General features: G+C 47.6%; 1 protein-coding gene and 1 long non-coding RNA gene across 2 annotated transcripts; one reads left to right on the forward strand and one right to left on the reverse strand.

The window, feature by feature from the left end:
* Positions 1–25,595, forward strand: P2RX2 (purinergic receptor P2X 2; the record flags this gene model as incomplete). The annotated part of the gene is made up of 12 exons (XM_080986403.1): positions 1–131; positions 3,233–3,368; positions 5,455–5,526; positions 6,312–6,378; positions 7,320–7,413; positions 8,585–8,665; positions 8,923–9,061; positions 15,179–15,309; positions 22,261–22,351; positions 23,656–23,721; positions 23,845–23,922; positions 25,376–25,595. 12 exons carry the CDS (start codon positions 1–3, stop codon positions 25,478–25,480), a joined length of 1,191 nt encoding a protein of 396 aa, XP_080842529.1. The 3' UTR covers positions 25,481–25,595.
* Positions 23,827–27,544, reverse strand: LOC308466050. The gene is made up of 3 exons (XR_013980638.1): positions 27,304–27,544; positions 25,029–25,098; positions 23,827–23,876 (listed from the first exon to the last, which is right to left on the reverse strand). It is a non-coding gene; the product is annotated as an uncharacterized lncRNA (long non-coding RNA).
* Between the last annotated feature and the right edge of the window lie 264 nt (positions 27,545–27,808).

Here is a 27,808-nt window from a genome sequence, read left to right on the forward strand (position 1 = left end):
ATGATGGGGTGCCTGGATTATTTCTGGGAGTTCTGGAACTACGAGACTCCCAAGGTGATTGTGGTGAAGAACAGGAACCTTGGGGTCATCTATAGGCTTGTTCAGCTCCTCATCCTGGTCTATTTCATCTGGTAAGTCTGGGCTGTCTATGGGAAGTGGTGCAATCCGGTGATTTTTTTTTTTTTTTTGAGACTCAGAACTGAGCATTTGGATAGAGCTCAGTTGGTGCTGACAGTGCTCCCCCCCCCCAAAAAAAGTTTAGGGGTACTCCTCTCATTTTGACTCCAGAAAATCACAATTTTATAGTTCAAATCGGGGAAAATAAATACAATAAATGGAAAAAAGTGCAAAGATTCACAAAATGTTTGGGGTATGCGTACCTATGCCTGCCCCCCCCCCGAAAAAAAAGCACTGAGTGCCATAACACCAAGGTTGCAGGTTTGATCCCAGCTGCATAGTCTTGCATTGCAGACGATTTGGCTTGAAGATTCTCAGGGTCCTTTTCAACTCTACAATTCTAGGATCAGAACTGAATGGGGTGGCCAGTGATGGGAAAATATATTTTCTGTTAACTTTCTTATAAATGTGGGAAGTGAGCCCTGCTGCATTTTGCGTGAGGAGGGGCAGTGACTTTTGCTTGTCTTGCTTAGTGGGCTCCTATATGTGCTTTTTAACTTGTTCATTGATTAATCTAGAATTAGGGGTGAGCAGTGAGGTGGGGGCGTTTGCTGATGATACTAAATCGTTCAAGGTTGTTAGAAGAAAGAGAGATTGCTGAGAGTACAAAAAAGGACCTCTCTCCAAACTGAGCGAACGGGCAGTAAAATGGCAAATACAATTCAGTGTCATCAAATTAAAGTCAGGGCAAAAAAACAATAATCTTAATTTCATATAGATACTCATGGGATCTGAACTGGCAGCGACAGACTGGGGAGGAGAGTTTGGGATTGTACCAGATATCTTGGGGAATATGTCAACCTAGTGTGTGGTTTTGCTGTGAAATGGGCAAAGTCCATGCTACAGATAATTCGGAAAGGAATTGAAAATAAAACTGTCAGTATCATAATCAGTGCTATTTTTCTAGAAATAGAGGGGCCGGAACTCACCATGAATGCCTCCCTTGTTCTCATATACAGTGGTACCTCGGGTTACAGACGCTTCAGGTTACAAACGCTTCAGGTTACAGACTCCGCAAACCCAGAAATAGTACCTCAGGTTAAGAACTTGGCTTCAGGATGAGAACAGAAATTGTGCTCCGGTGGCACGGCAGCAGTGGGAGGCCCCATTAGCTAAAGTGGTGCTTCAGGTTAAGAACAGTTTCAGGTTAAGAACGGTCCTCCAGAACGAATTAAGTTCTTAACCCAAGGTACCACTGTAATGGCAACGGCGCCCTCCTGAGTGGTGCTAGAATGGGATAAAAAAGCCCCGTTGATACAAATTGATGGTGTGTGACCACATTTAGAGTACAGTTCTGGTCACCACACCTCGGAAGGGCTATTGTAGAATTGGAAAAGGAGAATCAAAGAGATCAAGGTAATGATGGACTGACTACAGACAAGGAGAGGTTGTAGTGTTTGGGACTTTTTAGTTTAGAGAGCAGGCGAGTAAGTGGCCACATGGTAGAAGTTTTTAAAAATTATTCATGGCATAATCTTCTTCTTCTTCTTCATCATCATCATCATATTATTATTATTATTATTATTATTATTATTATTATTAATACCCCATCCATCTGGCTGGGTTTCCCCAGCCACTCTGGGCAGCTCCCAACAGAATATTAAAAACACGATAAAACATTAAACTTTAAAAACTTCCCTAAACAGGGTTGCCTTCAGATGTCTTCTAAAAGTCAGATAGTTGTTTATTTCCTTGACATCTGATGGAGAGGATGGATAGAGAGAATCTTTCCTCCCTCTCTCAGAACACTAGAACTAGTGGACATCCCCTTTGTTGGAAGATTCTGGAGAGATAAAATGAAGTGCTTCACACAATGCGTAGTTCAACTTTGGAACTCACTGCCACAGGAGGCAGCGATGGCCACCGACTGGAGGATTGGACAAATTCAGGGAGGAGAGGGCTATCGATGGCTGTTAGCAATGATGGCTATGCTCTGTCTCCACAGCTGGAGGCAGCAGTGCTTCTGAATCCCAGTTGCTGGGAACCACAGGTGGGGAAAATGTTGCTCTTATGCTCAGGTCCTCCTTGTGGGGTTTCCCCCAGGCATCTCGGCGGCCACTGTGAGAGCAGGAGGCTGGACTAGGTGGGCCAGTGACCTGACCCACCAGGCTGTCCTTATGTTGTTAATACAAGGTTTTAGTCTTTCAGGTGTTCTAGGAAAAAAACTGCTCCTTTTCCCTTATGGGGTATCCAGGAGCCCGTTATAGAGTCCTTAAGTGCGTTCCCTATCGGTAGGAGAAAGTAACAGAGGCCAACCAGAGAATATTGAGAAGCAAAGCGGCTAGTAAGCCTGATCTTTATTAAACTGTTGCAACAGGGTCCCCACTCACCACACGCAGGAGGGAGAGAGAACCTCGAACAGTGGTGCGCAAGCCCTTATACAGTGGTACCTCTGGTTACATATGCTTCAGGTCACAGACTCCGCTAACCCAGAAATATTACCTCGGGTTAAGAACTTTGCTTCAGGATGAGAACAGAAATCGGGCAGCAGTAGCGCGGCAGCAGCGGGAGGCCCCATTAGCTAAAGTGATGCTTCAGGTTAAGAACAGTTTCAGGTTAAGAACGGACCTCCAGAACAAATTAAGTACGTAACCAGAGGTACCACTGTATAGACTTTTGAAATTGCCCAAGACCACCCCAAAAAACATCATACATACATCATAGAAGGAGGTGGTCTACAGCAGAAATCCTGTCTGCCAGGATACCTGACAATGGTCACTGATTGCTTTACCTGGGCAGCCTGACCATTCTTGTGTGATGGTAACTACTTTAGTTCCTGAATCCGGTCCACAGGCTCACTGTATGCATATACAAATATGCCCCTAAGACAGGTAAGCAAAAGACAGTGGAGAGGCTTTCCCATTTCCTTCCCCCTTCAGAGAAATATTGGCGAATCAAACTGGCTTCAGGATTGTTCTCCTGTACTATTTCAGACATGTGGTTTATATACTTATGTATGTGTTTGCCTTGTACGTTTATGAGCATTTATTTTATGTTTGGGACCTTAGAATTCTTATAACAAAGGTGCTACAAGACTCTGCTGGTTTCTCAACAGGTACGTGTTTATCATCCAGAAGGGCTACCAGGAGAGCGAGTCGGGCCCAGAAAGCTCCGTCATCACTAAAGTGAAGGGTGTCAGTCGCTCTCAGCACAAGGTCTGGGATGTGGAGGAATATGTGAAGCCTCCAGAGGTGAGCACGCGAGAGCGCCCTCTGCAGACAGGGCGAGGAACACACACCTGAACTCAGCGGCGGAAAAAGCACAGGGATGTTGCTTCCGGATTACGGGAGGCAAAAGGAGACAAATGGGTGTCCTCCTGTCAGGGGTACAAACTCGAATAGAATATTTTTTTGGGGGGCTGCATAATCAATCACATGACATGACACACGCACACCATTTGAATGGCAATGCCCAGTAACTTGGGGTGGCCCAGCACCCTCACCTATTATATTGGGGGGGGGGGGTGTGAAGGGACTCCAAGGAGTTGGCTCCTAGGCCTCCAGGTGGTTCTGGACTACAACTCCCATGATTCCTGATGTGGCCACAGGCCCTGCTGGCTGGGACTGATGCATGCTGGGAAACCCAGCCTCTGCAGGGCACCACAATCGTTCTCCCCGATGATAAGGTCTCCAACAATGCCATGTCATAAAAACCTGTGTGGGACTGTGGCGATCACACAGGGTCCCCGGACGTTTCACCGTCTATTGATCCCTGTGCCACCACTTTATTTCTCGCTGCCACCACCCAGGCCCTACCTGGTACAATACTGAGTCCAGCCAGGGTTAAATTGGAACATAAACTTCTGTTTATTTATTGCAGTTTAACAAGCGTGTGGTTTCATAAATGGTATCGGTCCATTACAATCATGGGGTGCCTATCCAGACCTATAACTTCCGCTACCTACTCTTACTCACTAAACCACCTCTCAGATATTTACTTGTCTTCCTAGCCCCTAACTGTTCCTGACTCAGCTTATTTCGCTACACTAACTCAACCTACCCACAGACTCTATCCCAATTCACTCCCACTCCAACCAACCACCCAACTCCCAACGAACTCTCCCTTCGCCCCTCCCAGAGCTGGTTTTATAGTCCCTCTGACTCCACCCCCTGGGTTCTGATTGGGTAACCTGTTTAACTATTTCACCTCCAGCACTCTCCTATGTTAACGTCACAGGGACATCGTGTAGAGCCTTTGGGGCAAAAATGGAACAAATGATCTGCCTCCAGAACCATTCTTTTTTGGAGGGGAGGGGGACTCCAGAACCTTTTTTTTTGGGGGGGGGAGACTCAATTATGTTTACTGGGTAACTCAAATAGGGAGAGTGCTGTGTACTTAGGTCCTGCTTGCAGGCTTTTCACTGAGGCAGGGCCAGCCCAACCATGAGGCAAGTTGAGGCGATTGCCTCAGGTGGCAGAATCCACAGGGGCAACAAATCCTAACTGTATCTTTATTCCCCCTTTGTAGATCATCACTCACCTCTTCTTACCTGGTGGGAAAGGGACACCCATTTTGTGGTTTGCCTCAGGTTCCAAAATGTCTTGAGCCGGCCCAACACTGAAGTATCTGTTTGGTCACTGTGAGAACTGGATTATCGGCTAGAGGGACACCGCCCCCCCTTTAGCCTGATCCAGCAGCCAGGTTCTCTTCTCATGTTCTAAAAGTGCCCAGGATTCTCACGAGGCTGATTGGTTGGGTGCTTTGCCCACAAACACCTTTGGTGAAGCATCATGCATACATCACAGATACATCATAGATATGTCACAAACAGGGTAGGGTCATCTGGCAGAAACTGGTTCATCAGTTTTGCCTCTAAGCCTCCCTTGCCCACCACCATACACCCATCAAGTGATACAATGGAAATATTTACAAGTCCCTGGTTTTCCAGGCCAGGTAATCACACTTCTTTGTCCAGACTGAGAGCTAATCCATTCCTGGACGGTTTGCTATTTTCCATGGGATGACTACCTGTCTGGCACCCATTTGCCAGGATGCCAGTAATTTTCTCTTGTGCTGGGGCTGCTGCGTACATGATCCCAGGTTTCAGGGATTAGGGCTGTCTTTACTCATTTCCCAAGTTTCCCCTTGGTAGCCATTCCTTTCCCTGAGTCAAATGAAATTGGAATGGTGTGGTGTCGTGCGTTATGTGGTGCTTTGAGGAGACATTGTGTGTGTGAACAAAGAGGGCGGGTTGCACACTGTGTGCTGGAGCGGCAACCCCCCCCCCATCATTATAAAAATTCGTGTAACACCTCTAACTCTCCGTCTCATCTGCAGGGAGGCAGTGTTTTCAGCATCATCACCCGCGTCCAAGTCACCCCCTCACAGACTCAGGACACCTGCCCCGAGGTAGGAATTGGCCGTGCCAAATATTTCACATCCCTGATTGGCTATCCGCTTCCCGATTCCTTTATCTCAAAAGTTTGCCCGTTCATCAAAAGAGGCACTACGAACCATCCTGTCGAGGCAGATGTTGTGCCCCAGGAACTGTGGATCTTGCTGTGCTTCTAACTGTGGGAATGTTCAGGGAGGCAGGAGAGGATATATTGTTTATTAATATCCTTCCTAACTTGTGCTAGCAAATTCCTTTACTTAGCAGAGTTTTACATTCCCCTTTTAAAAGCACAGTGGATAACTGGTTGCAGGCTTGTGTAAGCCTCTCACTGTTAGGTTCCTGGTAAGTTCCCTTATATCTCTCTTAAAAGAATAAACACACCACAATCTTGTGTAAAGTATATAAAAGTTGTTTACTCACATCAGTTGGATCCCTGAAGGCAGACTTAGTTACAAAGCATATACATGTGGATCTATCCCATATTGGGATAATCCCAGTGTTGGCTGGAAGCCAACAGAGCATCTCTAGCTAAAAAGCTGCTCCAACAATGGAGGAAGTCAAAGAGAGAGTGTGTGCAGCGTGCCCTGCCCTTTTGTTACCTGGACAGGTAAGGTCATGCCCACCTCTAGTCACATGCAAAGGAAGGATGTCTCAGCCAGGAGGAAAGAGGGAGTTTTTGACTGGCTGGACCAAACATTCCCCCGCATGTCCACTCTAGGAAAACAAGGAATGTTGTACTTGATTGCTACTTATGTATCATATCCCACACTAACTACTCTCTCTTGTCCGCCTTTTCCAGAATATGAGGGCTCTGTGCCGCTCTGACAGGGACTGCCATGCAGGAGAGATGGATATGCTGGGGAATGGTGAGCAATGGGGTTGTCTCGTGACAGGAACCGGCGTGACTCAGGCTCTAAGCAAGCGACTTGTGAAATCCCTAGCTTGGCTCTCTCCTGGGTTTTTAGCCATTTATTTCTTTTCTTGCATCTGTACTCTGCTTTTCACCTGTTGTGGAACCTTGGGTTGTTCCCAGGTGTGCATGCAATTCCCAGGTGGCCACCCATCCAGGCACTGAGCAGGTTTAGACATTCAGCAAGGTGGTGCCTCTCCAGACCATGTCTTGGGACCCACAACTACAAACTTCCCAATCTTATACCTTCCAGATGTTCTTGAACTACAACTCCTACTAACCCCAGCCAGCACCATCATTTGAGACTACAACTCCAATCAGTCCCAGCCAGCAACATCATTTGTGACTAGAACTCCTATTAGCCCGTCAGCACAGCCATTTGGGACTACAACTCCCATCAGCCCCAGCCAGCAACATCATTTGTGACTAGAACTCCTATTAGCCCCAGTCAGCAAAGCCATTTTGGACTACAACTCCCATCAGCCCCAGCCAGCAACATCATTTGTGACTAGAACTCCTATTAGCCCCAGTCAGCAAAGCCATTTTGGACTACAACTCCCATCAGCCCCAGCCAGCACCATCATTTGTGACTACAACTCCTATTAGCCCCAGTCAGCACAGCCATTTGGGATTACAACTCCCATCAGCTCCGGCCTCCGCAGCTGCATGACACTATGGCTGATGGGAGCAGAGCTACCCTGGCTGGGGTTGCTGGGAGTTGTAGTTCAAAACATCCAGCAGTTACTAGGTTGGGGAAGGCTTTCTAGTGCAGAAACCATTCTCCCAGATGCCATCCCTCCTGGCAGTATTGAGGTGACAACACCCCATCAGGCTCAAAAAATGTGGTTGTGGGGTGGCCAGCTTTCACCTGTGCCCCTGTTCTTTCATTCCTTATAGGAGAGAAGACAGGGCGCTGTATCTCCTATAACTACAGCATGAAAACCTGTGAGATTAGAGCTTGGTGCCCCGTGGAGGACGCAGCATCTGTCAGGTAAGGAGGGACATGGAGATAAACAGAGATAATAACAATAACAATAACAATAACAATAACAATAACAATAACAATAACAATAACAATTTATTATTTATACTCTGCCCATTTGGCTGGGTTTCCCCAGCCACTCTGGGCAGCTCCTAACAGAATTAAAAGTGCAATAAAACATCAAACATGAAAGACTTCCCTAAACAGTGCTGCCTTCAGCAGGGGCGGAGGAAGGGATGTGTGGTAGGTGCAGGCCGCCCCGGGTGTCACCACTGAGGGGGGTGACAAAATGCCAGGTGGCTCTCACCTCAGGGCCTGCAGTGCACCTGAGCCACGCATCCCTCCTGGGAGAGACACGGTGGCTTAGGCTCATGCAGGCTTTGCGTTGCCCAAATGGTCTGCCCGCTGCCTCCCCCCTAGCTGTAGGGCAGCTGAGTGGGAGGAGGCAGGCAGACTCCAGAGGTCCTGCGGTGTGCCCCACCCCTACGGGCAGCTCACCCCACCCTGGGCGTGCGGCCCCAGGCACCCAAGCGGCTTCCTCCACTGCTGGCCTTCAGATGTTTTCTGAAAGTCAAATAGTTGTTTATTTCCTTGACATCTGATGGGAGGGCGGGCGCCACTACCAAGAAGGTCCTCTGCCTGGTTCCCTGTAACTTCACTTCTTGCAGTGAGGGAACCCCAGAAGGCCCTCAGAGCTGGACCTCAGTGGCTGAACAATGGAGGTGGAGACGCTTCTTCAGGTACACTGGGCCGAGGCCGTTGAGGGCTTTAAAGGTCAGCACCAACACTTTGAATTGTGCTTGGAAACGTAGTGGGAGCCAATGTAGGTCTTTCAGGAACAGTGTTACAGTGGTACTTCAGGTTACAGACACTTCAGGTTACAGACGCTTCAGGTTACAGACTCTGCTAACCCAGAAATAGTACCTCTATTTTTGGTTAAGAACTTTGCTTCAGGATGAGAACAGAAATCGTGCGGTGGCGGCGCAGCGGCAGCAGGAGGCTCCATTAGCTAAAATGGTACCTCAGGTTAAGAACAGTTTCAGGTTAAGAACGGACCTCCAGAACGAATTAAGTTCTTAACCCGAGGTACCACTGTATATGTGTATGCTTGTGTGTGTGTGTTTGTGTGTGAGAGATCTTTTCTACCCTGACTTTAACAGCAGACATCTTTGCTTCCTAGTGAGAACTTGTCAAAGATGGCCCCAGAGTTCACCATCCTCATAAAGAACAACATCCATTTCCCTCGCTTCCGGTTTACCAAGTAAGAGCACCAGCGCATCCAGGTAGGGTTGGTCACCTGACCCAAGTCCTAGGCCCTTGAAGGGAAGTTCCCAAACTGGGTCCTGAAATCTTGACCTGCCCAGTGACTGCGATGCATGCAGGATGATGTCTGAGGGCGGATTCGCCCTTGTGTGTCAACTTGGCTTTTTCTGATGCACTTTTGCTGTGCCAGAAAAAGTCCAGCAGGAAATAGGCGGAGAGTTTTTGCTCCTGATCCTTGTTCCGTCTTCTCTCCAGAGGGAACGTCAAGGACAATGACGACAGCTACCTGAAGAGCTGCACCTTCAACGAAACCACAGGCCTCTACTGCCCCATCTTCAAGCTGGGCTTCATTGTGGAGCAAGCGGGAGAGAACTTCACCCAGCTGGCTGAAAAGGTAAAGGTCGTGTAGGAATGTAGGAAGCTGCTTTGTAGAAAGTCAGGTCCATCTGGTTCAGAACTGGCCGGCAGCCGTGTCTCTCCAGGGTTTCAGGCAGGCAGTATCTCCCAAGCCTACCTAGAGGTGCTGCTGGGAATGGAACGTTGGACCTTCTGCATGCAAAGAACATGTTGTATGTACCCTGAAAGAGAAGTTAGGTTTCTAGTCCTTATGATTGTAAGAAAAATACAGTGGTACCTTGGTTCAGAACCTCAGATTTGTATTGATTTGTATTGCTTTTGATCGATTTAGGTGGGCAGCTGCCCACCTGCCTCCCCCTTGGCTACATCCATAGTGGGGCTTACATGGGCCCCCCAATATTTTACAGTGGTACCTTGGTTCTCAAACGGCATGGTACTCAAACAACTTGGAACCCAAACACTGCAAACCCGGAAGTAAGTGCTCCGGTTTGCGAACTTTTTTCGGAAGCTGAATGTGCTCCGTTTTGAGTGTTACGCTTCCATTTTGAGTGTTACACTGAGGTCTGTCTGTTTTTGCTACTTATTTTGCTTTTTTGTTTTTGCGTCTTTTTTTTGTTTTGTTTTTGTGACTGTGTGGAACCCAGTTCAGCTACTGACTGACTGATGTGTGTGACTGCAGTACATTGTTTATTGCTTTCACTTTATGGATCAATGGTCTTGTTAGATAGTAAAATTCATGTTCAATTGCTGTTTTAGGGGTTGTTTTTAAAAGTCTGGAACGGATGAATCCATTTTGCATTACTTTCTATGGGAAAGCGCGCCTTGGTTTTGGAATGCTTTGGTTTTGGAATGGGCTTCTGGAACGGATTAAGTTTGAGAGCCAAGGTACCACTGTAGTGCTGAACTAAACATGTAGATTAGTATTCAAATAGATCCCTGGTCCTTCCAATGATTCTCCAGGGTTCCAGGAGTCTTTCCTACCAGGAGATGCTGGCAGGGATTGAACCTGGGACCTTCTGCATGCTAAGCAGGTGCTCTGCCACTGAGCTACCCTTCCGCTATTGCATCAGGGGTGCCTTCTTTCCAACCAGGCCTTCCTGGTGGAATGTTCTTTCATGAGCAAGCGGTTAGTGAAGGCCACTCGCCAGTGTGGTGTAGTGGTTAAGAGCGGTGGACTCGTAATCTGGTGAACCGGGTTCGCTTCCCCGCTCCTCCACATGCAGCTGCTGGGTGACCTGAAGTCCTTCAGCCCCACTCACCTCACAGAGTGTTTGTTGTGGGGCAGGAAGTGAAAGGAGATTGTTAGCCGCTTTGAGACTCCTTCGGGTAGTGATAAAGCGGGATATCAAATCCAAACTCCTCTTCTTCTTCTTCTTCTTCTTCTTCTTCTTCTTCTTCTTCTTCTTCTTCTTCTTCTGATCTCTTTAAAAGGGAAGATGATTTTGCAGAGGAGAGATGCAGTGCTGGGGCCAGTGCTGTACATAATAACAAGGACGGCTTCGGGTTTGAGGAGACTCTTGGCAACATGCTGCTCATCTGTCATTCACCCGACGCCTCGCGCCTCCGAGCTTGGAGGCTTGCATTTGGCACTGAACTTGAACAGTGCCAAATGCAATCGAAGGAGTGACTGGGAACAAACTCAGTACCGAAAGCAAGTCGTGTTGCTTTTGTCAGGGGCAGGATCAGATCAGGAGTGCCTGAGTGGAAGCGTTCTTAACAGGACTTGCGTCGGGCAGCAGATTTAAACATTGCTAAATGCAAGCCCCATTGCAAGTGTTGAAAACCAACAGCAAACATCGTCCCTGAATGTTGGTCATGCTGGATGAGGCTGATGGAACTCCAATGACCTCTGGAGGGCAGCAGGTTTGAAAGGATGGCTTAGACAGGGGTCAGCAAACTTTTTTTAGCAGGGGGCCGGTCCACTGACCCTCAGACCTTGTGGGGGGCCAGACTATATTTTGGAAAAGAAAAAAAATGAATGAATTCCTATGCCCCACAAATAACCCAGAGATGCATTTTAAATAAAAGCACACATTCTACTCATGTGAAAACACCAGGCAGGCCCCACAAATAACCCAGAGATGCATTTTAAATAAAAGGGCACATTCTGCTTATGTAAAAGCACGCTGATTCCCGACCATCCATGGGCCGGATTTAGAAGGCTATTGGGCCGGATCCGCCCCCCAGGCCTTAGTTTGCCTACCCATGGCTTAGAACCTCTGTCTGGGTGCAGAGGAGAGAAATTCAATTCTATTCAATTCAATTCAAATTTAAGGAGCACCTGCCTAATTCACACTTCCCAAAACAACACTCAAACCGAAACAACCATCCTTTGAAATTTGCATACCTGCAGATTTCCCCTAAATAACGGGTGCAAAAAATCGCAAATGTTAGCTTAAATAATGCACAGAATGCAAACTGTATATATAATAGGAGGGGGGCAGGAATCACATTAAAACGCTGATGGATTTTCATAAATCACAAACTCGTTTGAAAACACGGAGAACTGAACTTAAGTTTGGAAAAATTCTCACACTGAGAGAAACAGAAATTGACGGATTTGCCCGTCGTCATATCTTCCGGCAGCTTGGCAAGTTTGCCCCCTTCGGAAGCTCCAGCCTGATGCTTCCTGCTCCACAACCCCCGCCAACTTGTGGGATGCCCACAACCTCCCTCAGGTTGCCAATTCCGGGTAGCTGGCCGCCCTCTAATTGCCTTTCTCTTCATATCAATCAGCCCCAATCGACTCTCATCGCTCTCCTGGGATGGAGGGTATATTATCGGTTGCTTCAGTGAAGCTCATCTCTCAGCCATCCCGGCTGCTCCTAATCCCCGTGGGATTAGCTCTTCGGCTAGATGGACTCCACACTCTTACTTACCCCAGCAAGGATTTCATTGACCAGCGGAGTAATGAAGTGGGGCAGAGAGTCAGTGTGGCCTAGTGGTTAGAGTGCTGGACTATCGCCTGGGAGAGCAGGGTTCAAATCCCTACTTGGCTGTGAAGCTCTCTAGGTGTGACCTTGGGCCAGTCGTAGGCACATGAGAAGCTGCCTTATAGCGAGCCAGACCTTTGGTCCATCTAGCTCCATATTGTCTACACTGACTGGCAGCAGCTCGCCAGGATTTCAGGCAGGGGAGTCTCTCCCAACCCTACTGGAGATGCTGGGGACTGAACCTGGGACCTCCCTCATGCAAGACAGGTGAGCTGTGGCCCTTTCCCAGTTGCTTGCTCTCAGTCTTGCAGGGTTGCTGTGGAGATAAAATGAGGAGGAAGAGAACCCCATATGCCACTTTGAGCTCCCTGGGGTGAAAAAGGTGGGATATAAATGCAATAAACAAATGCTACCAGGGTGTGAGGGGCAGTAGATTCCGTATCAACAGGATTGAAAATGAAACTGCCGATATCCTAAGGCCACCATACAAATCTATGGAGCAGCTGTGCTTGGAATATGGTGTGCCATTCTAGTCACCTCTCCTCAACAAGGATACTGTAGAGTTGGAGAAGTTTCTTTCTTTTTATTTTTTGACAATATAATAAATAAATAAATAAAGTGCACCCCACCACCGAGACCATTCCATTGTTACCATCTGACCTCCCAAAATTTCAACACCTCTTGCAGTAAAAGGTAAAGGTAAAGGGACCCCTGACCATTGGGTTCAGTCGTGACCGACTCTAGGGTTGCTTTACTCATCTCGCTTTACTGGCCGAGGGAGCCGGCGTACAGCTTCTGGGTCATGTGGCCAGCATGACTAAGCCGCTTTTGGCAAACCAGAGCAGCGCACGGAAACGCCGTTTACCTTCCCGCCAGAGTGGTACCTATTTATCTACTTGCACATTGATGTGCTTTCGAACTGCTAGGTGGGCAGGAGCAGGGACCGAGCAACGGGAGCTCACTCCGTCGTGGGTATTTGAACCGCCGACCTTCTGATTGGCAAGCCCTAGGCTCTGTGGTTTAACCCACAGCGCCACCCATTTGGCCCTTTTCCGTTTTAACAGTACAAATTCTACAAACACCCTCCGTATCTCCTCAAAATCATTTCTCTGGCATATTCCCCATCTTACCTTAATGGCACATGTTAATTTTTCATTAATAGCTATATCCCACACCTCTTTATACCACCTTTCCATTTTAGAGGAAGAAGGGCCTTCTTGGTGGTGGTGCCCACCCTGTGGAATGCCCTCCCATCAGATGTCAAGGAAATAAACAACTATCTGACTTTTAGAAGACCTCTGAAGGCAACCCTATTTAGGGAAGTTTTTTAATGTGTGATGTTTTATTCTGTTTTTAATCTGTTGGGAGCTGCCCAGAGTGGCTGGGGAAACCCTGCCAGATGGTGGGATATTAACAACAACAACAACAACAACAACAACAGTATATTATATTCTGCTTGCCCCTTCTACTTCCTAGCTATAATAATTAGTGCAGCTGTCAATAAATTTGTGAGCAAGTCCTTCGTAACCTGTGAACCTTCCACCCCATCTTAAATTGATGATAATGCTACCTCTAGACTTTCGGTCAGCTTTAACCCAGTGATTTCTGTTATTCCCTTAAACACCCTTTGCCAAAAAATTGTACATATTTACACTCCCACCACATGTGAACATAATTCCCTGTTTCCTGGCATCCCCTCCAACATAGCACCAAATATTCCTTGTTTATTTGATTTAATCTGAGTTGGAGAAGTTTCAACCAAAACGATCAAGAGCTTGGAGCAACTCCTGTGCAAGGAAAGTCTGCAGCCTTTGGGACTTTTTAGTTTAGAGAAAAGGTAAGAGGCGACATGATGGAATCTGATAAAATTACGCACAACTTGGAGAGAGCGGACAGAGAAAAGTTTCTCTCTCTCATAACACCAGAATTCATGGACACCTCATGAAGCTGAATGTTGGAAAATCAGGACAGATAAAAGAAAGAACTTCGCCGTGCTGCACTGTGTTAAACTGTGGAACTCACTGCCACAGGAGGCAGCAATGGTCACCAACTTGGATGGCTTTAAAAGAGGATTGGACAAATTCATGGAGGATAAAAGGCTCTCACCAGCTCCCAGCTACCCTGGCTGTGCACTACCTCCATTGACAGAAGCATCATGCCTTTAAATACCAGCTGCTGTGAACCGCAAAGTGGGAGGATGCTGTTCAATTTGGGTCCTGCCAGCGGCGTAGCGTGGGTTATCAGCACCCGGGGCAAGGCAAGTAATTTGCGCCCCCTAACCCGGGGCAAGGCAAATAATTTGCGCCCCCTAACCCGGGGCAAGGCAAGTACAGTAATTTACTCTCCCAAGCAGCAGCAGCAGCAGCGAGGCTTCTCTTTCCCCCGCGCTCTCCTGGAGCTGCCTCTTTTCTTTCCTTTTTTCCCTTTCTCCAAGGCTTTTCGCTTTCTCTCAATTGATTCCTCCTCCACACCGCAGCGTTTCCTAGCTGCTTCCCCCCCCCTTCCCCTCTCTCTCCTCCTCGCTCTGCTTGCCTTGCCCTTCACCGGCAGCAGCAGGCGCAGCCAGACCCCCGCCAGCCAGCCCGCCCGCCCGCCCACCCGGCTTCCTCTCCTTTTTTTGCCCGCGGCAGAAGGCTTCGCTCTCCCCTTTCCGCGACCTCCTCGCCAAGCCGAGCGAGCGCGGGCTCCCTAACCCGTGGATTTTAGTAGGGGCAGAGAGCTGCTAGTGCGAGCGCGCCCCCCGCCCATGTTGCGCCCGGTGCGGCCGGCCCCCCTGGCACCCCCCACGCTACGCCACTGGGTCCTGCTCCTGGGCTGCCCAAATGTGCTTCTGTTTGGCCCATGGGAGGAGAGCAGGAAGATGGAAAAAGGCAGTTTGTTGGCCTGAGCCAAGAGTACTATCATCAAATTGCATTTTATGATCCCTTTCTGCAAACTCGCACCTCCACTTTCTTTTCTTTTTTTTAATTGCTTTATTGATTGGAAAGAAAGAAAAAACAGTCAACAAAGAAAAAAAACCAAAGGATGACACAAATTACCAAAAAATACATTAATTTCTTACAACACAACTTCTATTATGACTTCCAGTCACTCCAGCGAGAGTCCCAGGTTTCTGTTGAGTAGCCCAATTTTCATTATCCCTTCAAACTTCTCCCAAATTTTGGGTCTAGGTGTTTGGAAAGAGGTCCTCTCCCTTTGCTGACCCCGCTTTCCCTTGGCAGGGCGGCGTGATTGGGGTGATCATTAACTGGAATTGCAACCTGGACCTGCCGGATACAATGTGCAACCCCCGCTATTCCTTCCGCAGGCTGGACCCCAAGTGGGCCCAGGCCTCCTCTGGATACAATTACAGGTAACAGCACATCCTTGTTCTGGAAGGAAAGGCTCCAGCTGTTTTGCTATCTTGGCAAAGGAGGATCCCTTACTTGTGTTATAAGAAAAAGCTGTTCCTTTTCCCTTCTGGGGTATCCAAGAGCCCATATAGAGTCCTTAAGTGGGTTCCCTATCGGTAGGAGAAAATAACAGAGGCCAACTATATTGAGAAGCAAAGCGGCTAGTAAGCCAGATCTTTATTCAAGGAACAACAGGGTCCCCACTCACCACACGCAGGAGGGAGGAGGAACCCAGAACAATGGTGCGTAGGCCCTTATATAGACTTCTGAAATCGCCCACCCTGTAGCCCAAGACCACCCCAAAAAACATCATACATACATCATAGAAGGAGGTGGTCTACAGCAGAAATCCTGTCTGCCAGCATACCTGACAATGGTCACTGATTGCTTTACCTGGGCAGCCTGACCATTCTTGTGTGATGGTTAAGACTTTAGTTCCTGAGTTCCAGGGCACAGGCTCACTCTATTCATACACAAATACACCCTTAAGACAGGTAAGCAAAAGACAGTGGAGAGCCTTTCCCATTTCCTTCCTCCTTGCAGAGAAATATTGGAGGTCAATTTGGGAGAGTCAAACTGGCTTCAGGATTGCCCTCCTGTACTATTTCAGACACGTGGTTTATATATTTATGTATGTGTTTGCCTTGTACAGTGGTACCTCGGGTTAAGAACTTAATTCGTTCTGGAGGTCCGTTCTTAACCTGAAACTGTTCTTAACCTGAAGCACTACTTTAGCTAATGGGGCCTCCTGCTGCCGCACAATTTCTGTTCTCATCCTGAAGCAAAGTTCTTAACCTGAGGTACTATTTCTGGATTAGCGGAGTCTGTAACCTGAAGTGTCTGTAACCTGAAGCGTCTGTAACCCGAGGTACCACTGTACATTTGTGAGCATTTATTTTGTATCTGGGACCTTAAAATTCTTATAATACTTGTATTGTTTGTGTTGGGGGGATGTATTGGTGCATTTCAGTGGTGTGTGGTGAAACTTTTCGTAGGGCCAGAGGTGCCAGCATGCAATGGCGATTGGGGAGGGCAGAAGCTTCCTGGGCTTTGGGAAGGACACGCCAGGCCTCTGACAGGATTATGGAGCCCTGCTGCCTCCTTTCCAAAGCTGGACAGGCTTTGGGAAGATGGCAGGAGAGCTCTTGGACCCTGTCAGAGCATCATGCCTCTTCCCTAAGCCAGGCAGAAGCTTCCTGGGCTCTGGGAAGAAGGCACCAGGCTTTAATACACTAATTTACCTGGAACATTTGGGGGACTAGTCTAATCCCCCTGGTCCACTGACCAGACGCCACTGGTGCATTTGTGTGTGTGTGTGTGTTTTAAATAATATTTATTAATTTTCAACCGTTTAAACACAACAAAGCAAAAAGACCAAAAAAAAAAAAGAACAAAAAAACAAAAAAGAGAAAAACATATAACTGACAAAGCAAAACACAAACCATTTCAAACACAAAACAATTTCAATGTCTTATCTTTCATTCCCTTATTTCCACGACCTCCTCACACCTCCCTTTTTGTTTCCCACTTCTATTAATTATTTCAGCAATTCCTTTCCATCTTCCTCTGTTTTCTATCCTATAATTATCTTAACATATTCTAGCCTTATTTTCCCTTTAATACACTATTAATCTATTTATACTTGATTCCTTATAGCATTTCTACTAAAGCCATATAACTTCATTCCAACATTTTTCTAACATTCATTATTTTTACAGTATTTCTATAAATAGTCTTAAACTTTTTCCAGTCTTCTTCCACCAACTCTTCTCCCTGGTCTCGGATTTCTGCCAGTCCTTTCCGCCAATTCCATATAGTCCATCAACTTCATCTGCCATTCTTCCCGAATGGATAAATCTTGTGTCTTCCAGTACTTCACAATGAGTATTCTTGCTGCTATTGTTGCATACATGAAACAAATTCTATCCTTCTTTAACACCAGTTGGCCGACCATGCCCAGAAGAAAGGCCTCTGGTTTCTTCGAAAGGGTATATTTAAATACCTTTTTCATTTCGTTATGAATCATCTCCCAGAGTGTCTTAATCCTTGGGCATGTCCACCAAAGGTGGACTCTAATCCTCAAATTCTTCTGTTTTTCTTTAAGTTCAGTCATAGCAAGCGTCAACTTATGTTCATCCAATTGCCTCTGTAGGGCTGGGGCTCTCTTTCTCTTTCTCTCCAGTTGTGTTACTTTACCTTCAGCAGCCACAGCTTTTTCCCTGACTTCCTCCACAGTTTGCCATATCAAAATGGGTTCTTGTATCAATTTCTTTTTTTTTTTTTTTAATAAATTTTTATTGGGTTTTCAAAATTTTTAAAGACAAACACACAAAAATACAACAAAAACAGAACAAGACAAGCATATTCTCAGGACCTTACTTTCCTAACCTTGTTCCCTGGACTCCCCCCCACCCCCCTTCTTACATCCCTATTCCCATAATTAGCTCAGCAAGTTCTAGCTTCTCCTCCTTAACCTATAGATTAATATTTTTGATATAACTCTTCCTAGTTAACCCCATTTTTCTTATCCCCATCTCTTATAAACATTTAGATTCTTTCCTAAGGTCGACCCAAATTCCCTTCCACAGATTTCATTTTTATATTAGATATAGGCCCTATTCACCCGACCCAAAATTCATAAACATTTTTACAATTCTGCTTTCCCCTCCCCCCCTCCCCAGGTACTAGTCCCTTCTCAAATAAAAGTCAGCAGTAGTTTTTAGCCTGGATTCCTCACGTCCGAGGCTTTCAAATCTCTTTCAGTTCCTCTCCGCCGGTTTTGTTGGAAATCCTTTATGTTGGTCGTCAGGTCTCGAAGCAGTTCAATCTCCGTCACTCCAGTTTTTCTTCCCACCAGGATGCTTGATAACAACTGCTGCCAAAAATCAACCAGTCTTTCATGTTCAACAGGGGAGCCCCAATCATATTTCTTATTTCCTTTAAGTTCCTGTATTCCAAATACTTTAGGGGCCCCCTCTTTCATCTTTAACATCCTTTGCAGGTTTATAATCCATGTACTCCAAGAGTCTTTTTCCTTGCACTCCACCATTGTAGGCTTTTTGTTGATATTTCCCATCTGTACTTTCTCCTCCAATTCTTGAGATGTCACTTCTATTTCAGCTGCAGATTCCTTTCCTGTCAAGTCCTTAATGCATTCAGCAGAGTTACTTATTCCAGAGGTCAAGGTCATGAGTTGTTTATTCATAGTCAAGCTCTGCTCTTGCAATATTCCCACGAGAAAAAACATCCTGTCTATCTGTGCCTGTAATTTTCCATCTGCAGCCATTGTAATACCTTAAGAATCCCCCTAGGGGGATTCTAGTTGTTTTGTAAACTTTTTCCAACAGTCCAAATCTTTTTTGTTTCTTTCTTTCAAATTTCCAACAACTTTGTTTCAATTTATAGCACTTTTAGTCCAGAGAGATATTAGTTAACAAACTTTTGACTGAAACTGTCCCTTTGACAGCTCTTTTGACAGCTGTCAAACTCCTTATTCCTCTTCAACAGGCTCAAACGCGGGACTCCCCCTGGTCCGGGGGGGGGGATTTCATCAAAAATTTCCAAAGTTCCACTCTCACTCTCCAGTACAACACTTCTTTTGTCAAATCGTGGAAGTTAGTTTCTTTTATATTAAACAAAATAACCTCTCCACCTTAGTTCTCCGTTCCTTGCTTAGAATTGTCTGTAAGTAAGGGGGGTGCGGACTTCCTTTTAGCACACCCCCCGGTCGCCTCGAATTCACAGGAAAAGTTTCTTAAAGCCAAATTCCATCTACTCACGGGTTATTCTTTTTCAGTCCAATTTTCAAGGAAGGAAGTCAGCGCTCTCCAGTCCTGGCTCGCGGCTTCGCTCCACCGAGGTAGCGATCGACTCTCAGCGCCACGCCACCCTCCGTACCCTCTCCGCAGCCTTTAAAAAGGCTCTTCGTGGGTCGGGGGGGCGCTTAAGGCGCCCACCGAGTCTTCCCGTCCGCAGGCTTCAGCGCCTGCGGTTTCTAAGGGTCCCCGCGTCGCCGGCGCGGCAAGACCCGTCCTCAGCAGAGCCGATTCCCTCCGCAGCTCGGAGGGAATCCGCCATTTCCTGATCGCGCCAACCCGGAAGTCCTCTCTTGTATCAATTTCTGGGTGGTTTCTGTATTGGTATTATTTATACTTTCTGTATTTAAGTTAATTTTAGTAATTGAAACCTCCACTTTCGCGTTTATCATGTCCATTTTCCTGTGAAGCTGATCCAATGAGTCATTTATCTTATATAATGCAGCCACTAAAGCCTCTTCTGTCGACATTTCCTCTTGGTTTTAAATATACTAGTACAAAGACAACAACAGAAAGAACCGGAGGGCCTAATGATAGACCTCTCCTGGATTGTTACCAAGTCCTCCCAGACCTTAATGTTTTGTCAGCAGTTGACTGGTCTGTTTTTCCACTTCCATTTACCATAACGCTTAAAAGATTCAAGGTCAGTCCCAGAGTCTCACGGTTTTTAACTTGCAGCTGGAAATTCCCCTAGTCCAGCTCTTGTAAAGCAACCGGTTTCAAAGGCTTCCACTAGGGGGAAACAGTTTCTACTTGTAATAGTCAATAGTATCCTCTTTTAAACAATCCAAAGTTAGTTTCAAATTAGTTTCAATTTTCAGTTACTTTTACTCCTTTTTAAAGCAGCCAGAGACAGTAGAAACAATGTATTTCTCTTATTTAACTAGCTGTCAATGAACGTTCTAAACGCTGTCAATGAACATTCCAAAAGACGTCAGTCCTACTAGCAACCCGTTCCCAGGTCAGAGCGGCGGTGTTTTAAATCTCTTCGCTCTCTCCCGCAGGCATATTCAATCCACAACTTCCCCCTCTCTTCTCCTGCCTCCAAGAGGGGGTTTAATGTTCTTTACCGTTGGAAATTTGCTCTTTTACAAAAGACCTTCCAAGACTCCAGCTTGCAACTTCATTGCCTCAGTCTATTTACAAACGGGGAAGGCGGACTTCCTGTTTTGAACCTCCCCGTTACGGTACCAAATTAAACTTTTAGAAATCCAATTCTTCCGCTTCAGTTCTACTCACGGGTAATTACTTTAAAGTCAAATTGTCCACAGGAAAAGGTCAGCGCTCTCCGGCAACAGCTATGCGGCTTCGCTCCGTGGAAGAAGCAGACGATTCGATGCACCGCGCCGCTCACCCCACGTCGCTCCGGAGCCCCCAAAACCGGGGTTCCCCGCAAGTGGGGGAGGCGCAAAAGGTGCCCGCCGAATCCCACGTTCACAGGCTTCTCCCGCCTGTGATTTTAACGGGTCTCCGCCTTCGCCGTGGCGGCCAGACCCAGATTCCCACGGAGCAGATTCCTCCCGGTCAGAGGAATTCTGCCATTACCGGAGGCGCCTCCCCAGAAGCATTTGTGTGTTTGTGGTGTGGTGTGCATGGGACAAATGCATCTCCTGGCTCGCTTGTACGGGGCCAGAGCCAACTCAAGACATTTAGCTGCCCGAAGGTGATCAGAACAGCCTCTTGTTCCACACTGATCCGTGTAGGGATAACTCCGCAGGGCAACCCCTTAGCTGTGGAGCTGGAATTTAGTACCCAGTTTGTTCCAGTCACCAATCAGATGCCTCCAGGATGCCCACAAGCGGCGCATGAAAGCCATAGTCCTCCCACAGTGCTGTTGCTTCCATGTGGCCACCATGCTAAACCAGGGGGCAGCAAACTGTTTCAGCAGGGGCCCGGTCCACTGTCCCTCAGACCATGTGGGGGCCCAACTATATTTTGGAAAAAAAATATATGAATGAGAGCCAGTGTGGTGTAGTAGTTGAGAGCAGTGGACTTGTAATCTGGTGAACTAGGTTCGTTTCCCTGCTCCTCCACATGCAGCTGCTGGGTGACCTTGGGCCAGTCACACTTCTCTGAAGTCTCTCAGCCTCACTCACCTCACAGAGTGTTTGTTGTAGGGGAGGAAGGGAAAAGGAGATTGTTAGCTGCTTTGAGACTCCTTAGGGTAGTGATAAAGCAGGATATCAAATCCAAACTCTTCCTCCTCTTCTTCTATGCCCCACAAATAACCCAGAGATGCATTTTGAATAAAAGGACACATTCTACTCATGTAAAAACATGCTGGTTCCTGGACCGTCTGCGGGCCAGATTTAGAAGGCGATTGGGCTGGATCCGACCCCTGGGCCTTAGTTTGCCTACCCATTCGCTAAACAGATGGACCTCCCTATTCCTCCTTCAAATTTGTCTGATCCCCTTTCAAAGCCCCCCCCCCACCAATAGCAGCCATTCCCACATCTCACGGCAGCCAGAGCTATGATGTAAGCAGTAGAAGGAAGAGGGGGTCATGTAACCTGAGCTGACCTGCGTGCAAGGGAGGGTTTTTCTTTTGCAAAGGGTGTTGCAGGTTCCACATCATCCAAGGCCTGGAGCCCCTCTTCCCAGCCCCGATCTGCTGACATTAAGACACATAGCTCTGGGAAGTGGGGGACCTTTTTCAGCTTGAGGGTCACATTCCCTTCTGGGTGGGTGGGGGGAACATGCCAGGGCCAGGGCCAAAAGTGGGTGTAGTAGGCTTGTTTCTCCAGCTCCCTATCAGTCCTCCATCCACAGAAGCAAGAGGCATGATCAGAGTTCAAAGGCGCATTCTAGTGAGGGGTGTGGCCGGGGGAGGGAAGAGTACACATACATTCTGTGACATCACAGGCGTTCAGCCAATGAGTGAGTGGAGCAGCACTCACCATTATAATAGTGACCTTTTAAGCTCCAACATTTTCTACCAGGCGGTGTATGTTTAGGTGGGGGAAGTAAGTATTTTCTCAACAGCCTTGCTTGCTGCCAATGCAGCCATGCAGGAGGGCCAGGTTTCTCTGTGCCAAGGTTCTGGGCATTTTATGGCAGCAGCCAGCCTTGCTCACACCCCTTGCTTTTGACCCCCAGGTTTGCCAAGTACTACAAGCACAGGGGCAAGAGCACCCGCACCTTGATCAAGGCTTACGGCATCCGCATCGATGTGATTGTGCACGGGCAGGTAAGGGGCAGAGATGCTTGCTATAGGAGGGACATATTAGATTTCTGTTTATGCCACTGTGCAGTTTTTGGAGTCACAAGACACTGTTTACATTCCAGACTGTTGGAAGTCTCACGGGAGACGGAAGTTGATGTTACTGGTTTCCTGTTTCTTTGTAGCAGTTGGTTCACTGTCTCTCACAGAGAGAGGATGTATATTCTTTTCTGTCTGCGTAGTTAGAAATAAACGTAGCAATGTAGCTTATATATTTCTCGTCCTTCTGCTGCTGTATGGATACTCTGTGTAATGGGAAAGTGCCTGGAGCCTCATCAAAGGCTTATGTCGTTAATCACCGTTGGAGGACATGTCCGCGGAGGAGTAACTTGGTCGTACGCAAGTTCCGACAAGACATGGGGCTGGGCTACCGGGATGCAGGCGCCGAGTTGCAAAAGTAGTTTTCGAAGTAGGGCTTGGGGGGGGGGCTGGAGGAACTGTTTTCAGGCTAAGGGCGGCCTTCCCTTACGGGCAAGCTTCAGGAATCACATGCCAGTAGCGGTTGGGGTGAAAGGTGAGGTCGGCAGCTACAAGAGAGGTGCAACAGGTACATCTCTCTCTTACATCAGGAATGGCTGTGGTCTAAACCACGGAGCCTCTTGGGCTTGCCGATCAGAAGGTCGGCGGTTTGAATCCCCGCGATGGGGTGAGCTCCCGTTGCTCTGTCCCAGCTTCTGCCAACCTGGCAGTTTGAAAGCATGCCAATGCAAGTAGATAAATAGGTACCACTGCGGCGGGAAGGTAAACGGTGTTTCCATGCGCTCTGGTTTCTATCACTGTGCCCTGTTGAACCAGAAGTGGTTTATTCACGCTGGCCACAAGACCCGGAAAGCTGTCTGTGGACAAACGCCGGCTCCTTCAGCCTGAAAGCGAGATGAGCGCCAGGACCCCATAGTTGCCTTTGACTGGACTTAACCGTCCCAGGGGTACCTTTACCTTTACAGTAGACTACATTCTGCGGGAGGTTTGTGGGCACTCCTCCATGCACACCTGTCCCCCACCTGCCATCCAGGTAAGCAAGCAGCCTGGCCCTGGTTCAAGGACATGTTCCAGACATGTCAAAAGCACTATTATCGTTATCATTTATTTATTTACTTTGACTAGCCAAAGCCACTACAAAAGAAAAAATGCACAAAACAGAGTAGAAGCAGAATAAAATGCATCGCACAGTCAAAATAGTCATCAAAACCAGACATACTGTCACATCAGTTAAATTCTTCAAGGTCACTGCAAGCAGGGCTAATAGCGATTCTGTCCCTTTCTCCCCTTAGGCAGGGAAGTTCAGCCTTATCCCCACAATCATTAATCTGGCCACGGCGCTGACGTCAGTGGGAGTGGTGAGTATCGCAGAGCGTGGCCTCCTCTCTTGCTTCATTCAATTTTTTCTTTTCCTGCTCTGGTGTTGATTAATCACTCTCCTCCTCCTCCTCCTCCTCCTCCTCCTCCTCCTCCTCCGACAGGGCTCCTTCCTCTGCGACTGGATCTTGCTGACCTTCATGAACAAGAACGAAGTCTACAGTGCCCGGAAGTTTGACCAGGTAGTGGGGAGGGTGCCCCTGAATGGATGGAACAGATGGGGCTCAGGCCATCCGTGATCCTAGACCCAAAATGCCCGTGCTCTGTGACAAATTCCCTGGGGAGCTCTGCCAACCCTGGGCCAGTCGAGAGGGGCAGGAGTTCTCAAAGAGCACCCCTCCCACCTTGGCAGAAATGGGGCTCTTTCTCACAGCAGCTTGTTGGCCAAGCGACATTCAACGATGGGCTATCAAAAGGCACCCAAATGTTGCTCAGTGCACAGAGGAAAGAGCCCTGGAGGCTGGTCCAGTAGAAGGGAAATGGGGCACTGCCCCACCAACCTCAGTCCGGTCTCAGCCAGCCCCACGACCTGCCTGCCTCCTTTCTTACAACCAGTCTGGTGTCTCTGCCTGCCATTGGTTCCACTTCCTGTATTGCAAGGGGTTGGACGAGATGATACTTCAGGTCCCTTCCAACTCTATAATTCTGATTAAAAAAACCCCACCTATTTATATTGCACCCCTCCCTGCGCCAAAGAGCCCCAAGGCCTTTTTCATCGTTTGTGCTAAGAGTCCTCCATGCACCTAAAATGGAACAGTCTGTTCCATCATCTCGCTTTCCTGCGAGTATAGGTCAGGCTGAACCATTGAGGGGGTGGGGTGAGCAAAGCAGTGCTTTACCCACCTCCCTGCCAACCAGTCTCTAGGTGGCCTCTGGCTGGGTTGGGACTCTGATCAGTCTTGCAACTTTTATAAGAAATAACTGCTCCTTTTCTCTTATGGGGTATCCAAAAGCCTGTATAGAGTCCTCAAGTGGGTTCCCTATCGGTAGGAGAAAATAACAGAGGCCAACTAGAGAATATTGAGAAGCAAAGCGGCTAGTAAGCCTGATCTTTCTTAAACTGTTGCAACAGGGTCCCCACTCACCACACGCAGGAGGGAGAACCCTGAACGATGGTGCGCAAGCCCTTATATATAGCGTATTTTTTGCTCTATAAGACACACTTTTCCCCTCCTAGCCCAAGACCCCCCCCAAAAAAAACACATCATACATACATCACAGAAGGCAGCGGTCTACAACAGAAATCCTGTCTGCCAGGATACCTGATAATGGTCACTGATTGCATTACCTGGGCAGTCTGGCCATTCTTTTGTGATGGTTAATACTTTAGTTTCCGAGTTCCAGGTCACAGGCTCACCCTATTCATACACAAATACGCTCTTAAGACAGGATTTATAACTGAAAAGACAATTGGAAGGGTTTCCCCATTTCCTTCCTCCTTGCAGAGGAATATTTGAGGTCACCGGGAGAGTCAACATGGCTTCAGGATTGCTCTCCTGTACTATTTCAGACACGTGGTTTATATACTTCTGTATGTGTTCGCCTTGTACATTTATGAACATTTAATTTATATTTGAGGCCTTAGGATTCTTGTAACACTACTAATGGCTTGTTCCTTCTCCCACATCCGGCCAGATGCCCAAGCTCCAAGAGGGAACTCCGACGACGGACTGCAGCATCACCGATTCCTGCACTCAAGCCTCCTCGCCCGCAGACTCCAAAGCGCCCATCCATCTCTGAGGGTTCAGGAGCTACTTTCCTGTCCCGTTTCCTCAGGATGGTCTTCTCTGCATCTGATAAAAGGCAGCTTCATTCTCCTGTGGCCCCTGGCGCAATAAATCGAGTCGGTTCTGAAGGTGTTGGGAGAGGAGTCTCATTTTGACCACAAGACCGGTGGAATTCATTCTTCTCAGGGTACAAAAACAGCCCTACGAAATTCCTGATAGAATGGGAGGAGCAGGGAGGAACTGAGCCATTGCAGACCTACAACCTGCCAGACCTGGCTATATCCCGGGCAAAGGAAGGACAGCGTTGCTGGATCAGACCAAAGGCGTATCTAATCCAGCATCGTGTTCTCAACAGTGGTCAACCCAAAGCCTCTTTTGGGAAGCCCACAAGCAGTGCCTGAGTGCAACAGGGCTCTCCTCACCTGTTGTTCTCAGTAGTTGGTACACAAAGGCCCACTGCCTCCGTCTACCAACATAGCATGATCTTCCTTCCCTGGAACTCTAAAGAGCTACTGCCAGTCAGTGTAAGAGACCCCTGGCCATTAAGTCCAGTTGTGGCCGACTCTGGGGTTGCGGCGCTCATCTCGATTTATTGGCCGAGGGAGCCGGCATACAGCTTCTGGGTTATGTGGCCAGCATGACTAAGCCGCTTCTGGCGAACCAGAGCAGCACACGGAAACACCGTTTACCTTCCCACTGGAGTGGTACCTATTTATCTACTTGCACTTTGATGTGCTTTCGAACTGCTAGGTTGGCAGGAGCAGGGACCGAGCAACGGGAGCTCATCCCGTTGCGGGGATTCGAAATGCCAACCTTCTGATCGGCAAGTCCTAGGCTCTGTGGTTTAACCCACAGTGCCACCTGCGTCCCACCAGTCAGTGTAAACAAGATTAAGTTAGACAGACCACTAGTCTGACGCAGCCTGTTCTTGTATGATTGAATCCTACCTGATAATACCCTTTGTTTTAAAACTGGGCTCAAAACCAGCTAAGCGGAGTCTTCCTTCTCTTGTTTTTACAGCGCCCCCTCCTCCACAAACGTCCCGGCTTCTGCCATCAAAACTCACTTCCTCTGTTCCATTTGGGAATTGGAAATGAATACGTCATATATCAAGCCCACCAGCCGCTTCGCTCGACGGCAGGCGTTTGACCTAGCTAAGTGCTCACAGAGAAGCGCTAAGTCAATTAGAAAACCATTCAGAGGTAATTGAGCCAGCTCGGGGGAAGATATTTCTCCCCCTAATCAGATTGCCCACCTCTTCTGTTCCCAGAGCAAATCCCAACACATTATAGGCTCCCCTCAACCCCATTAAGGAGAGAACAGCAGCTGACAATAATTCTCCGGTTCCCTCCGCTCCCCTCCCAGCAAATATAAAAAATTCAGTATCTTTGGGGGGGGGGGGGAGAGTGTGATGTTATTCCAGAGGCAGCAAGTGGGCATTGCAAGACCCCTGGAAAAGCAGCAGCAGGCAGGCTCTCTGGGAACAAATTTCAGAAGAGGGGGAGAGTCCTTTTGGGCTTGGGGTCCTGCTTGCGAGTTTCATTTTTAAAACTATTTTTATTGAAAGTTTTCAACATATGAGACAATAAAAACCAAGCAACTATAAAAAAAGGAATATAAACCCCCTCCTCTCAACTGCATCAGTGGAATTTGCTGCCAAGGAGTGTGGTGGAGTCTCCTTCTTTGGAGGTCTTTAAGCAGAGGCTTGACAACCATATGTCAGGAGTGCTCTGATGGTGTTTCCTGCTTGGCAGGGGGTTGGACTTGATGGCCCTTGTGGTCTCTTCCAACTCTATGAGTCTATGATTCTATGATATCCTTTATCCATAGTCATACCTGGGATCTCAAATGCCTTGGCTCTCGAACAAATTGGCTCCTGAACGATCAAAACCCAGAAGTGAGTGTTCCAGTTTTTGAATGATTTTCAGAAGCCAAACATCCGGCACGGCTTCCGATCGGCTGCAGGACACTCCTTGGTTTTCGAACGGTTCCGGGAGTTGAACCGACTCCTGCAATGCATTCTGTTCGAGAACCAAGATACAACCGACTACAGAAAAGTAGACCTTTTCAGATCTCACCTGGGAGTTTCTTTCTATCCTGTTGCTCAAACACAGAGCCCACAATGCAGAAAAAGAGAGAAATAAAAGATACAGAAGAGAGAGAGGGAGAGAAAGGAAAGAGAGAGGGAGAGAGAAAGATACTTCCACCTCTCTATCTTCCAATTATATATATTACAATTACTCAAATTATTTAGTCCATACACTCCAGGGTAGTTCCTTGTTGCACATAATACCCAGTTTTTCTCCTAAATGGCATTTTCTCAAATTTTTCATCCTAGGCC

Source organism: Podarcis pityusensis (genome assembly GCF_964106645.2).
Source record: "Podarcis pityusensis genome assembly, chromosome: 16".
NCBI classification, from domain to species: Eukaryota; Metazoa; Chordata; class Lepidosauria; order Squamata; family Lacertidae; genus Podarcis; species Podarcis pityusensis.